Genomic DNA, 16251 nt, shown 5'->3' with positions numbered 1-16251 from the left:
ACGAACCAAATGATGACATATATAATAAATACTAGGGTCCATCCATGTCCACAATATAGCATATTCTTATAATATCGACCTGGCTTTCCCCACAACTTGCAATAATACCACACACACACCATGCATTGTTTGGCTTCAATTACTTTCTTGTTTCCCTAAATCCTTATCCCACATGTCCATGGCATGGAAGCCACATGAAAAAGGACCCCCCCCCACCACCCCCCACGAGTGACAATGCATATTATAGTTGTTTGCAGAGGTGGATTCAGAATTGGAAATGTCGATTGAACATCTTTTTTCTTCAAATAATCTTACTATGAATTTGAGATCGATCTCTTTGAATGTTAGAATCGAAATAAATAGGTGTTATGTGTAAGCTAGCAAAGCAAACCTGAGTAAGAAGACAAACGAGAAATATATCAAAGACACAATGATTTAACGTGGTTCAATCACTTCGGTCAATCGACTTACCTCCACAAGAGGAGATGAACAATTCACTATATAAATATGAGAGTACAAAATATAGAAAGGAATAACCTCACATAATTCACTCGGAATACAAAGAAGTTCACAAAAGTGATAACGTATCACTTGAGTACCATAAATTTTCTCCCTAAACAAAACTCTCAAAGCCCCAAGGACGTACTACATTGGGATCAAACTCTTTGAATTCTAACCAAAAAAAAGAAGCTAGACGACTACTTAAATGTCAAAAAATTAAAATTTCGAAAAAGGCAAAGAATCGAATCCAAGTGACACTACAACAAAAAGAGACATTTAGTGTCGATAAATTTTTCTTTCAGTGGCAATCTTATTTATTACCTATAAATATTTAACGGCAACTGAGTTAAAATCATTATATTCAGAGTCGCTAAAATTCTTTAACGCTAATTATATTGAGTGTTGATAAAATCTTTTATTTGGTTGTGAGCCCCTTAAATGTCCACACGTGCATCCTAATCAACCAGTGGAACCATGTTACTCTATTATTAGAGATGCCAATACCAAGATGATTTTTAACCACATAAATATTTAATGCTTAATTTATACCATAGTTACGAAATAAAAAAAATAATTGAATTACTATTTTTGTCTAGTACAGACTATGTACGAAAACAAAGCATAATGGGGAAAGGGACCCTGAGGTGTCAGTATGACAAGAGATACAATGCCAGTCCAAAACAACCAAATCCAGCAATTTTCCTTAGAGGATCAAATAGTGTTTATATAATTAATAATGACTGATTTTCGTGTCGAATGAATTGTCGAGTAAATAGATCAGATTTAAACACAACTGATTAAGAAGAGTATGTATAAAATAACATTTCTCCTAAAAAGATACTAATAGTTTAATAATTTATGATGTATTTACAAGTGTTATGGTCCAAATCTGACATCTAACCGTGAAAAGATACGAACAACAACAAAGTACTATATGTTGCTCGTTTTCAGTGCACACACAAATGTACGTAGTTGTGAAGTAGTACAATGATTGCTTCTCCAATTGCATATCAAATGAACTTATTTGATGACAAGTGATATCGATTTTACTGGTTATAGTTATAAAGATAAATATTTGTTTGTTTATTCTACTTTTAAAACTAAAGACAAGAGAAATACTAATGATGTTTGATTTCGTAGAAGTTATGTTGTTTCACAGAGAAAACGGATCCTAGGGCTTATGGTTAGTTATTTTTGGTGTAATTTCATTATATATATACTTTAATTAGTTGATATGATAAGTTATATCAAGTCGTTGAATCACAAGATTGATATTATAGTTATGGTTTCTCATATCTCAAATCGTCTAGCTAGGGTAATCTCATATGTATATTATTGTTAATTAAGTGATGATATTCATAATTAATTAGAACACATTCATATCTCTCGTATGGGAGCCAAGTAGAGCAAACTACATATGATTTTCATCTTAACCGCAAATCACATCCTATTCCAATCCTTTTAAGTTTTAACCCACATTCTATATTATCTTTCCTCATTTCGACTTATTCTATTAGCAATTATTCATTTATCCTAATGGTAGCTAAGCAATAAAATTACAATATATAACAAAATTAGAAGGACAACTTATATGGTAGAAAACAAAGAATTATGAATATCACAATAAAATAACAATATATAAATTATTCATTTAACCTTTTCCAAAGTTTGATATCGTTACAACAATTTCGGTCAAAATATTGTGTTAATGTTCATACTTTGTCCATAACCATAGGAAAAGAATGGTTATTACTCATAATCATAATAAAATAGCAAGCAATCATGTTTGTAGCAAGAATTTTAAAAGTTATGTTAAATCCTAGAGAGTATAACACAAAATTTACATTAGACATCAAAAATAGATTAAAATTCAATAAAAATTATACTTTAAAAGATTGCACCGGACTCTAGAAATAAACAAAAACAACAGAAAATACGAAAAAAAAATGCATCTCTAATATCTAAAGGTGAGTTCCCACTAAATTCTTTTATTTCACAATTTTCATCAAATTTGACACAGAGAATTTATTAAATATTTGACAAATATCAAAAGTCTCATTTTGACGAATTTAAAAGATCAAAACTATTCGAAAATATTTATATAAAAAAACTACTTTTAATCTACCACAAACACAAGGGACCATAGTTGCGAAAAAAAGAGAGGTATAAATGATCCACTTATAATTAAGTAAATATACTTTATATTTTTGCTTTCTCATCATATCCATGTTTGTTCCCTCTTCTTTTTGCATATTTATTGTTTTTTCTATTTATGAGATGGAAGCTTCATATCTTTTCAAATCAATTATTGACAAGCTTTAACTTTGAATGCTAAAATTAATACGCATTGTGGTGCAGAGGTGGGATTGGTTCACTCTTAATCATAGGTCTTGGGTTCAAGTTTCGAGTATGGAGAAAATTCTATTGGGAGCGTCATTCTCAAATAAACCCTACAATGTGCGATCTTGATTTAGTCGGAGCTTCAATGCAAACTTCGAATACGAGGTGGGAAACAAAGAAAACTTTGAATGCTAAAACTCTTTTTTCAAAACATCATTTTCACAACTATAAGAAAAGAAATCAAACTATATATATATATATGTACTATAATGACTTACATTAATGATTGAAATAAAAGGAGAGTTAAATAAAGAAGAAAGAAAACATATCTAAAAATTGAAAATCAACCATTGCTCTACATTAAAAAGTCAAAAACTCAAAATCAATCTCAATTGTACATACAAATTGTTTTGAACTTTCTTCTTTTTACAAATTATGGAGAGAAACTAGACTATTATCATCAATTTTGCCTCCTTGTCCCCTTCATACTAGACTAATCCCAATTTGTTTTTCCTCCAATTTTGACTAATTGGATGAAATGTTTTCTTAATTTCTTCAAATAGAGACAAAATATCCTTAAATCAAGGATCTCAAACTAATTTAAGTCAAACATGTTGTCTAAGCTCCAAATGCTTGGGAGTACTCTTCATAGTCCATAGATAAGATAATTTCTATCTAATTCCATATTGACATGAACTTTTCTACTCAAAATCCCTCTTGTTTCGAAATATCCGATTCATCGCATAGTTGATTATGTATATGAACTCAATGAATTAGGAGATCGGTGCTAGCTTGATCATGTTCATCGCGTATAGTTCACTATGTCTTGACTCGATCAATCAAGAAACTGACACGCTAGCTTGATGTTGACTTATAATCCAAGAATAATATAGTAGACTAATGTGATTGGTAATGCAATCAACATTCCAAAAATAACCCTGAAATTCCAAAAAAGATAAAATACTCTAATATTTAGGAATTTAAAATACTAGAATTAACATTCAAGAAATTAACTAGGGGAAAATTCACTTACGCAGTACTAAGTATAGCTGGATGAACATTGTACTCCTTAGCAAAAACAAATGGAACAATCCCTTGTGGCAATGCAGCCTAATTAATTAACACATGACATTTCAAAGAATTTTAGAAAGAATTTTAAACAATTATTATAAAACTAGAATGAAAAAAAGTGGAAAACATAATTAATTTCTTCAAACTCATAATGAAGTGTAGTATCTCTTTTTATTAATATCTGATATATGAATCATTACTTAATTTATTTAAGGGAATGTCTATCATGATAGCTTGTTATCCGGGCCTTCTAGGCGTTGACACATCTCCAATTTCAAAAATATAAGAGTAGATTGTGTCATCATTAAATTACAGATTTGACAGAATTCATTCAGTAACTTGACTCAAACTTTGTAGTTGTATTCGAAATGTTATTTAACATATATAAATCTAAAACTCGAGTATAATAAAAAAAAAGAGTTAAATTTTTTAAAACTTTTATAAATTAAAATTCCGACTCCGTCATTACCTGCACAATCGCAACATGGAGGAGTGTACCACGTAAGCCAACGATAATAGAAGCGGCAGCCATAACTGCTGGGCCAGTAAGAAATCTTACTGCCATTGCAAAAGTAGCCACCGTGTTCCCACATGCTATTATCTTCGGTTGAAGGGCCATAAACAAACCTACCACACAACATGTCCAAAAATTCGATGAAATTTAAATTCACGTTGAAAAAATTAAAATTGTCATAAAACTATTTCCTACCAAATATAAAATCATACCCAAAACTCAAATTTTCAACATTTAGTTAAAAAAAACAAAAAAAAACTTAGTCTCAATTGTTGGTGGTAATTTTAATGTCTACTCTTACTAGTACTATTTGATCGACTTCAACATTACCATATACTTGTATACTCTTTTTTTAGATTCTTACGTCGAAAGAGGGAATTATAAAATGGGAATCGAACTCTCGCCAATATAAGTAAAAATTTAGGTATACCAATTGTCAAGTTTGACTACTCACCTAAGCTAAACATAGCCATTCCAAGGCCAGCGTCAGAGAGAATAGAGATTGATTTCTCTATTATTTTAGGCATATGCACATGCCACCTACAAAAACACGACAAAAACAAAACTTAATTAATTAATTTTAAAAAAAATAAAAATTGCCCTAATTAATTTAAAATGTTTAAAGATTAGTGGAAATTAATAATTTTATTAATCTATTAATTAGCTTACCTATACGAGATTAGGGACCAAATCAAACCAATGAGACTCGAATACGTGTTCGGGTTTCGGATAAGCTTACGCCAAACCATGATTAAAATCAAACGAGTCATAACACTTGCCGGAGGCATTTGTTTTCCGGTACCGGAATCTTGGACTCCGGTAGCCCCGGTGTGTAGTCCGGTGAGACCCTCTTTTTCTTCTTTCTTTTCGTCTTTATTCTTTCCATCACCACCACCAGCACCATCAAAGCTGAATTCTTCGCCACCAAAATCTTGGGAAATGACTTTAAAAATATATATAAAAAAATCAAATAATATAAAAAGGTTGCGATAAATTGACCGTCAACAAAATACCGTAAAAAACAAAAAATAAAATATACCTTTATTATCCCCAATTTGAGGGTGATCAGATACCAACATTCTAATTTCTTTAGCACCATCAGACTGACAAGATTGTTCGTTGGCACTAAAATCTGTGCCACCGAACACATGGAGGCCTGCGGCCTCCGACACTGGTGAAGCACTAGAGCTCCACACAAACATGTGGAGCTCCTTAGCATCATGACTAGCTTTACCATTCTGTTGTTGTTGCTGCTGGTGCTGGTGCTGCGAATGTACTTGTAATTGCTGTTGATTTTTCGTGTTTTTAGGAACTATAGAAGCAATTTCCGGATTTGGGGCTGGATAATTAGACTGTGCAGGGTAAAACCCAAATTTAGGGGAGCTCGTTAGAGCTCCCTGAGTACAATTTTCCTCGAAATTAGATTGTCTAGGAGTTGTATCAACCGGACCAAAATTCGATAACCTTCCTGGAAACCCCATCATCGCATAGAAATCAGTGTGATTGAAATTCGACCCTCGTGGGGTCGGATTTCTAGACGAATTCAAGCTATAAATTTCAGCCCCAGTAAGATTTGACGGTCTAGGTGTCATAGCAAATGACCTTCTAGACACATTCGACTTACGTACCGTGACATGAAGTTTCCCATCTTGTCCCAATTCAGCATCAGTTTCAAGAAAATCTTGTCCATCTAACGAAACAACATCAGATTCAACCTTAAATGAAACAATTTCCCCTGCTGTTTCTGGGAATTGTTCCATGATCAACATCTTAGCACCGCGAAATTCGAATAAAAATAACAATAATGTATACCATATTATACATTGTAACACCACAACTTGTACCATTAAACTACCTGAATACTCACCATACATAGCTATCAATAATGGAATTCCCATAACAAGTGTATTTGGAAGTGTCGAAAGAGAAAAAATTGTTATACTCCATTCAAGACTTCCATTTTTGGTCACGTTAGACCAAATGCATAACACTATTAACATGATTACTTTTTGTAGTGTGTCAGCTGCAATGAATCGAAAATTCATTTCATATGGATTGTTCATAGAAATGAAGTGAAATGACAATAATGGGACCGCGAAAATGGCTACAAATCTGTTGATCCCTGAGCATTGGTCCGGTGAGAAGATTTTCCACCACCGGACCGAGCCGTAGGCTAAGATCATGGCGACATATAGAGGAACAACGGCTGTCAAGACGACGTAAAGATCATGCCAACTTATCATTGTTTGTGATTTGGGAGAAAATAGAAAAGAAATTAGTTATTTTTGTTTGTTTTTTGGGAAGAAAGATGAAGTAGAAAGGAGAATAGAGAGAGTGAAGTTACATAAGGATGTATATGTAATAAGAATAAGAAGACTTATATATATATATAGGCAAGAGTGAGTGTGAGAGAATCTGGTGAAGCGATAATCACTCATTCATTTCTGATCGGAAGCTTTGAGTTTAAATTTTAGATATGAAATCATTGAAGTATTTCACTCCTTAATGTAAAACTTCACGGTGGTCAGCTTTAATACAAGTATTGAACATCAAATGAGAATATGTCATATTTAAAATGGCAAGATTAAATGTCATTTTGATATATTTGACATGTCTTTAATTTAATACCATGAATTTTCTTTAAGAAAATCTTACTTTTTAAAACTTTTTATTAAATCAAAATATAAGAAATAAATTAAATTTTTAAAAAATTAATTTTTTTTACAATTTTTATGTCCAACCACCCTCTAAGTATGGGAAGTGGGGTGATTGAACTGGAATTTTAGGACAAAGTAGGGGCCAAGGGATGTGGACAAAAGAAAAAGAAGATTTAGCTTAGCTTATATACACATGTTATAGCATATAACATGTCTTGCTTTTTCTGTTTTCATATTATTAATAATTCAACTTTTATAAAGTTATCTCTAACAATAGTAATAATAATAATAATAATTATTATTATTATTATTATTATTATCTTTTAGACGACTAAATAATATATTAAGCGAAAAAGAAATTATATTATCAATATATAGCAGTAAAAATTAATACTCAATTTCAATGTGTTTAATCATTATTATGATTTATGGGATGGGATAAAAAATGTTTTTACTTGCTACTTTCTCTGTCCCTAATTACTTGTCCACTTTTGAATTGACACACCTATTAAGAACACAATTATTGACATAGTAAGTTTACCATTTTACCCCTATTAATTATAAAGTGGATGGACTAAAAATTTAAGATTTTCAAGAAATTCTACCATTTTCAAAGTAATTAATTGAGAGTATAATAGGTAAAATTATTTTGTCATTTCTTGATTTGTCAAAATAGACAAGTAATTAGGGACAATTATAAAAGAAAAAGTGAACATGTAATAAGGGACAAAGGGAGTATAATCTTTTCCAAAAATATATGTAATTATAAAATGGAATATTATATTCTTTAAAAAATTAAATTTAATTAAAAAGTTTAAGAAATTCTTTCTCGAACTTTGGAACTTGTCCTTTTTTTTAGAAATATAGAATAAATAGGTTTGGCATGGGAATGAGAGTGGCAGGTATTAGATTGGCATGGGTTGTCTGTTAAAATTCTATGTATATTTATAAAAATATTTTATGATATTATTCTTTTCGACTCAATTTATATGATGATATTTGATTATTTGGAGCATATGATGAATCTAAAGTTCTATTTTTGCATCTCCTTAATCAAGTCGTCTAATTACCTGAAGTTTCTTCAATGAAAACATGATTATGTCGAAATTTTGGTTATTTCATTTTTTTCGTATGATTTTGCGTTAGCATTAACTGTATTGTTACTCTTTTTTTAGAAAGTATCACATAAATTAGAATAAATGAAATACGAAATTAAGCGCCAAATTCCTTCTTAGCACAATTAAATTTCTGCATTTGTTAAAATTAAATGCCAAATTCCTTATTCTAGATTTACTTTTTGGATAATCAAATACAAATCTTCTCCAACTTATTTGTCAGACGCTTTGACAACTCATACTATTTTCTAGGGGTGTACATAGTCGGATTGGTTTGAGTTTTTCAAATATCAAATCAAATCATTTGTGTTGGATTTTTAAATTTATAAACCAAACCAAACCAATTTAAGAATCTTGTGAGAGACGTTAGATGATGATCCAAAATGTGTAAGTTATTGCAAACATTTGACAATAATCTAATATATTATCTACAAGGTTAAGCATTATATAAAAGTAAATATTAGATCAAGTCTAAAATTATTTTTAATAAGTAACTTTTAAATGTCTATAATTGACATCACTTTTAATAATAATAATAATAACAAAATTATACTAGTAACCTAAAAGGAGATATATTCGTAGATCAATCAACAATATTATCACATTATATAAAAAGTATTATTTTAATTTATTTTAATCTACCATAGGAATGTTAACTTGCCTTCTTCTTTCTTTAATTTCCTCCTTTTTTGTCCATTTTAGGTGAAAGTTTGGTGTAATAATAATAATAATAATAATAATAATAATAATAATAATAATAAGTGCTGTAAAGTGAAAGAAGGGGTCCTCAAGCTGCAAATTATTGAATAATAAAGTAGACTCTGAAAATGATATTGGCCAATAAATTCAATAATTGGTCAAAAATTGAGGGGGCAATCAAAGATTAGAAATTTGTTAGGGAATTTGTTTGGATTATTTATTTTAACAATATTTCACGTGCAATAATTTTGGTGAATTTAGGCCTTTTCCGTGACTTTTGTTTTTTGCTTTTTGGTCCACAATAGGAGTAGCAATCACACTCTTGTGTTAATTTGCTTTTATTATATTTTCCCCATATATGTAACTTTGAAAATTTTGTGTTGATATCCACATTTAGAAAGATTTTTCAGGTTATCAATATGAATTGTGATGACCAACCAGAGTTGCAGTGAAATGGAATAGTAAGTATTCTTTCATTTTTAATTAGAGGTATTAGGTTCGAGTCTCCCTACAGGTGGAAAACCCAAAAAAATACTTATGGATATGTAGTGGATGGTTAAAATCTATCTCCATTATGAATTACGGGAAATGGAAAAAAAAATCTAATATAAATATCGGACATGAGTAAGAAATTAAAAAAAAAATCATGCTAATTTATCATACAATATGATAGTTATTTTTTCTTCTAAGAAGGAAAAATATTAGAGATAATTTTAATATCTCGCAAAGAAAGAGAGATAATAATAACAATAGCTCCTCCAACTTGAAGTATGTTAAATTATTGAATTGTTTATATGAATTCTCACTGATCATATTTTCGAAAAACGATGGTAATTTTAAATTTATTTATAAACTAAAAATGTCACATTCACATGTATCAAATGAAACATTTCTCACTTCACATAATTAGTGTGTGCCCTCAAAACAGCCCTCGACAAAAGTTCCACTTATCTTTTTCTCTTATTGACTTGTATTTATACAAAAAAAAAAAGGAAATGTACTTATCCAAAATATAAGAGGGGTTTTTCATTTATTTATTAATATTTTCGATAAAAATAAATTAAATCGTATTGTTTAGAGAATATTTATATGTAATCTATAATAAAAAATATTAATTTCTTAAGATTAGCTCTATTATGGTTTACTAGTTAAATATATAAAATATATATGCATTATTTTGTATTAAAAATATATATTTACCGATTGTTCTTTTAATGAGTGGATATACAGTGTAGTTTTCCCACCCACCAGATCCACCCCTGATTTTTTAAGCAGACATAATTTACTTTAATAAATGTTAGCTATGTATTAAACCACCATATTATAAGTAATAAATCCAATAAGATAATTGTATACAATTTATTAATTGTTTATTGTTTGTCCGCTAATAATATTGAATTAGGTCTTGACACGTGAAGGATGATATCCAATTGAACCCCCTAAATTCAGTGATTAATTAGCCCAAATTCAGCAATAATGTTGGCAAATTAACATTAATACACATGCATTTCTGCACCTAAATCAATAAAAAAATAAAATCACCCATGAAACTCTATGATTGAGTAACATTACCATATTGATAGAAAATGTAACACTTTTGTGCTTCTAAATATCTTCCTCAATCAAACCCTGGTTTGGTATGAAGAGAAATATTTTTCATAATTTTTTTTAGAAGAATTAGTGATATATTTATTTATTTTTATTTGAAATGTAAGTATATTTTTTTTGCTATATAATTTAGGCAATTACTATAAGGATGAGAGGAAGGTAGGAGTGTGAGAGTGGTGCGGAAGGAGGATATGGGGCAGGGAAGCGGGGGTGGAGGTGGTGTGTGTATGTTAGAGGGTGGGAGGAGACGATAAATGTAGAAAGTCATTTACTAAATTTGTGTTCCCAAAACTTCAATTAGAGAAGTTATATTTTTTTAATTTCGAGAAACTTGTTTTCTTAAAAGAAAATATTTTTCAATTTTTTTGATAAAATCAAATATAAAAAGATAAAATATTTTTCTCGGTACCAAACACATCCTATATTTACATATCAATATCTCAATTTAAATTTTAAAAAATGGTCCAATTAAATAAATTTGTTTTTATATATGTTAGTTGACTAAGTGAGGACTAGCCATTCCAAATTTTATTAATTAATGAAAGTAAAAAACTATTAAGGTTCTACATATGAGTTGGGGGGTTAGTTAGCTTATACAACCTTGAAGAATAATATCTCATATGGGGATTTCAATTCGATTTTATTGTTAACATAATCTCTAATCACACGGGTTAAATCCAATGTTTTTGGTTTAATTACATTTTAAAAAAAATTCATTTGATATTGATATGGGGATACCAAACGATGTCATACTAATTCGAGCACACCAATCATCGTTGGAGCATATATCGAGGGAGGCTAATATAGTGTCAGACCTATTAGCAAATACGAAAGGAAGTCAAAGGATCCGAATATGAAAAGTAGTCAGTGTTATGTTTTAGAAGCATCTCCTTCTTTTGTATCATCTGCTCTCGAAAGAGATGTTGTGGGAACTACATCATTCAAATTAGTTCCTCAATTGTATGGATAAACCTTATTATTAATAAATAAGATCCTTCCGTTTTTTTTTTAAAAAAAAAACAAGCACCAATGCACCATAATCCATATGATTGATTTTGGAGATGTAGTTTCTATGCTCATGAGTTGGTATGATTCTTGACGTATTTCATTCTTAATGTTGTATTAATTAGATATTGTTATCAATAATTAACAATGTTATCGTCTTTATATTGGATTTACATTCACTTTTTGGGTGATTTTACTACTATTTATTATTGGTTCGCTCGATAAGGGACTGTTGGATATCAGTTACAATGCTCGAGAATTTTTAAGGTATTGAGAATGTTAACCGGATAAATATAATCAATATCAATTCATACTACCGACCTCAACTTAATTATTTGAGAATGATCATGTTACTATAGTATTTTTTTTAGAACAAAAATAGTTGTTAAATGTGTGAACAAGGTGAAATCAATCTTATCTCTAGCTATTTAACAACATGTCCAAAAGTCATTTGATTCATAGAATTGTCTATTCATGTCCAAACATTAATAGGTTTTAGTTGTCTTACAAAAATTTAAAGTAGGTCCCTTGTCTACTTCAAAGCCCTTTCAATGAGGGTAACAACTTTTTGGTGTTCACTTTTGAATGAGAAATTTACAACAAATAGACATAATAATTGATTGGTACTATAGTTTTACGTCTCAATTTCATGTTCAAATATTTATTTTCGATGGATGCGTCGATAAGTTAGGTGAACTTCATCGTCGTGGTGGACTCTAATGACAGGTGTTGGAAAGGGTGGAGGTAGGGGCTCAAATTTTATTTATTAAATTACATCTTGAATTCTCTTTCCATATTTATTTTTTATATTTTATGAATTATTTAATAAAGAAATTAAATACTTTCCTTTTCTTTTCACTTCAATTCTTTCAAAAAAAAAAATAAAATTACAAGTAATATAACAATAATAATAACATACTTGAGAGTTTATTTTCGATAGATGGTTTGTTTAAGGAAAAATTACTTGGATGAGTATCTTTTAATAAATAATTACTGATTTTAGCGATATTTTTTTATTTATTACCATTTATAGCAATATATATCAATATCATGCTAAATCTGCAATATGTATTAAAAGTGAATTATGTATGCAATATATATGTATTATAACTGTTTTTTTAAATATATTATGATTGTTTGGTAAGAAATTGACACATTCTATTATAATTGTATTAAAATGTGTGAAAAATGTATTATCCATCAATAAAACTTGCATTATATGCGAATAATGAATAGTTCTTTGTAATATGTATTAAAATTGTATTATAAGTGTATTAAAAGTGATCAAGTAAAAAACACTATTATTGCTATAAATTGTAAAAAAAAATATATATAGTATATTTATGTAAGTTTCCCTTTAAATAAAACATTTTTTAAAAAAATGAAAGCAAAAACTTTAAAAATTATTGCAAAAGATAAAATTTGACATACATAATAATGAGGAATTTTCACATATAGCCGCTCAAATTATGCTCTATAGCTATAGTTTGCTAATTATGATTCGTAGCTACATGTTAGAGGAAGGAGAGAGAAGAGCGAGATTGGGAGAGGGAGGAGAGAGGTGAGCGAGAGAGGCGAATTGTTTATGTATATCTGTCAAATAATTGTATGTATGTAACTGATATAAATATATATTTGTATATCTTGCAAGTGAGATTAGAAGAGGGAGGAGAGAGACGAGTGAGAGAAGGTAGAGAGTGGAGAGAGGCGAACTGTATATGTATATTTATCAGATAATTGTATATATGTAACTGTATACATATGTATGTGTATATCTAGCGAGTGAGATTGGGAGAGGGAGAAGAGAGGCGAACGAGATTACCCTGAACTCAATCACTTGATGTTGTTACTATTCAGTTTTCTATTGAGGTCTATCGGGAGAAGGAGAAGAGAGGTGAGCGAGATTGTGAGAGGGTGGATAGACGAGCAAGAAAGGGCAAAGAGTGGAGAGAGGCTAATTGTATTTGTATATCTGTCATATAATCGTATATGTACATATATATAATTTGTATATGTATAAAAGAGGAGAGAGGAGAGAGGAGAGAGGCGAGAGAGAGGAAGAGAGGAGAGAGGCGACGTNAGAGGGTGGATAGACGAGCAAGAAAGGGCAGAGAGTGGAGAGAGGGTAATTGTATTTGTATATCTGTCATATAATTGTATATGTACATATATATAATTTGTATATGAATAAAAGAGGAGAGAGGAGAGAGGCGAGAGAGGAAGAGAGGAGAGAGGCGACGTAATTACAACTAAATTAAGATGCAAGCCGTAATTAATTCAAACTATAACTATATTAGCTAATTAATTAACATATATTTGTTTATGCATATAATTTCCCCTATAATACATTATAGTTTTAAACGGGAGCAAGGGGGAGGGATTACAAGGTAAGAATCAAATCATCACCAATAAATAGGAGTTCTGGTAACCAACTGATTGAGTCATTTCCCCATAAAAACGATAACTAGCTTATTGGCCTCTGTACTTTTGTCATTCCTTTCTGGATACATGAACTATGTATTCTTTTTTATTTATAGAAAAGGGTCAAAAATATTATTCAACCCCGCAAAATCAAACAAAAATATCATTAATTAATAATTTGATCTAAAAATAGTTTTACCTTTAATGGTTTAGTACAAAAATTTACCTTTTCTCAAAGGTTTGCCTTAATTTTATTTTCTTAATATTAATTCTCGATATATATATATATATATATATACTTAAAAGCATGAACTCCTAACTTTAATGTTAAATTAGTATAATATCCCTAATTTAGGTTGTGACTTTTTAGACGAGTTGTGACTTTTCTGATAAGTTGTGACTTCTCTCAAAGGATTGTGATTTTTCCAAAGAGTTGTGACTTTTTCAATAAGTTGTGACTTTTCGAAAGGGTTGTGACTTCTGGGAAAGGTCACGATTTTTTCAGATAAGACACAAAAAACATTTTTTCATACCTCCCTTTGTTGACTATAAATAGAGGGATTTCCTCTCATTTTCAACCACAATTTTTTAAATCTTCTACTCTTATTCTTCTTGCATTTAAAAAACTTCGTGTGATTTATTATTGTTGAGTGAGTTCGAAGTTTAGCGTAATATGAGGTACCACTATTCTGATGAAGTAAATTGTTCTATCCTAAGAGGGTATATTCCTTACCTTCGAGTACTTGAGAAAATAATTCTGATGATATAATATGTTTTTTTGCTTAGTATATACATTAGTATGTAATGTTCCAATATATGAAGTTAACATGATGTAGTCTAAATTTATTTGTTTTTGTTGTCAATTTCTATTGTGATGTAGATATATGCTTCTTAATATATTTTTTCAAAAGTATTAAACTTCTCAAGAGTTAGAGAATTGTCACGATTTGTCTTTTGATGTTCAAGACAAAAGAATGACTTTATTTATCAATGCTACTTATGTGCTTTAGATTGTCAGGAAGTCTGATTAATAATAGTTATTACTATGTAAACATTGCCCTTTTGTTTTACTAATTTACAATTTTTTTAATATTCAACATTTGTTTTTGTTATCAATTTTTCTTGTGATGTAGATATATGTTTCTGAATATATTTTTTCAAAATAATTAAACTTCTCAAGAGTTAGAGAATTATCACGATTTATTTTTTTGATGTTCAAGACAAAAGAATGACTTTATTTGTCAATGCTACTTGTGTGCTTTAGATTGTCAGGAAGTTTGATTAAAAATAGTTATTACTATGTAAACATTTCCCTTTTGTTTTACTAATTTACTATTTCTAAATTATTTCAGTATTTTCGACGAAGAAAAGTTCATATGACTTCTAATAACGCCAGTTGAAGTTTGTATTAGTTTGATTTCTATTATTTATTTAATAGCGAATTTTTATGAGATAAATATTTTCATTAATACATATTTATATATATATATATATATGTCACAAATGTATTATCAAGTTAACAACCATTATTTTTGGACACCCTTAATAAAATTCTGGCTCCGCCACTGCCCCTATATATGTGATAATACGGTGTTGTTATTTTCCTTGGACGAATCATGCTTGGTTGAATAAATTAAAAATTGTTTACAAGTATAAGAACTATTTCTTTATTGGGTGTAAGATAAACATGTGATTATATATATGATTTCATAGATAGAATATATCTATATTTTTAATTACAAGTTTTTTTTGGTAAAAAAAAAAGGAAACCTTTCTCAATTAACTATGGACAGTCAGATAACTATCTTTGATTTATATACACAGACAATCGAGAAGTCAAATATGAGAGCCAACAAAAAGAACGTCATTTATTATGTTATAACTTATAAAATAAAATTACTATACAAAAATAGTTCTAAAAATAAAATGTAGTTGTTCTCCACATGTTCATATGACATCTAAACAGATTAAGTGGAATACACGTGCAAACACATCTGGTTAGATGACAAGAAAAACACACAACAAATATCGTTTATAAGGTAATATTAGTGAGATACGACTAATTACATAATTGAACCTCATCAAATTGAAATAAATATGTACATTATTGCATTTAACTAATAAATTTTTTCATTGACTATCTTCATAGGTTCGTGTGAATAAGGGATATATATGACGATCCATATTGAACATTTCACAAAAGAATCTCTAATATTATTTTGGGCAAAGCTTATTATTCAAATCTTGGCTTAAATTTTCTGAATTGATAATCACGTGCAACACACGTGTCAAAAATCTAGTATATATATATATATATATA

At 29.4% G+C, this 16251-nt stretch overlaps 2 protein-coding genes across 4 annotated transcripts in view; one reads left to right on the top strand and one right to left on the bottom strand.

The window, feature by feature from the left end:
- LOC125857233 (heavy metal-associated isoprenylated plant protein 20-like) overlaps positions 1–16251 on the top strand; it is a 287045-nt gene that overhangs the window by 96671 nt on the left and 174123 nt on the right. The window lies entirely within an intron of this gene.
- On the bottom strand, positions 3285–6965 carry LOC125857183 (auxin efflux carrier component 3-like). Of its 2 annotated transcripts, none has more exons than XM_049536866.1 (6): positions 5466–6965; positions 5096–5369; positions 4881–4966; positions 4382–4539; positions 3875–3951; positions 3285–3779 (listed from the first exon to the last, which is right to left on the bottom strand). In XM_049536866.1, the coding sequence occupies exons 1-6, from the start codon at positions 6667–6669 to the stop codon at positions 3713–3715; spliced, it is 1866 nt and encodes a 621-aa protein (XP_049392823.1). In that variant the 5' UTR covers positions 6670–6965; the 3' UTR covers positions 3285–3712. The 2 variants fall into 2 exon arrangements, with proteins under 2 accessions (XP_049392823.1, XP_049392824.1); XM_049536867.1 differs by having other exon boundaries at positions 5096–5357; positions 5466–6776.

Source organism: Solanum stenotomum, chromosome 2, assembly GCF_019186545.1.
Source record: "Solanum stenotomum isolate F172 chromosome 2, ASM1918654v1, whole genome shotgun sequence".
NCBI classification, from domain to species: Eukaryota; Viridiplantae; Streptophyta; class Magnoliopsida; order Solanales; family Solanaceae; genus Solanum; species Solanum stenotomum.
The sequence above is the reverse complement of the archived record's forward strand: the minus strand, read 5'-3'. Positions and strand labels throughout refer to the sequence as shown.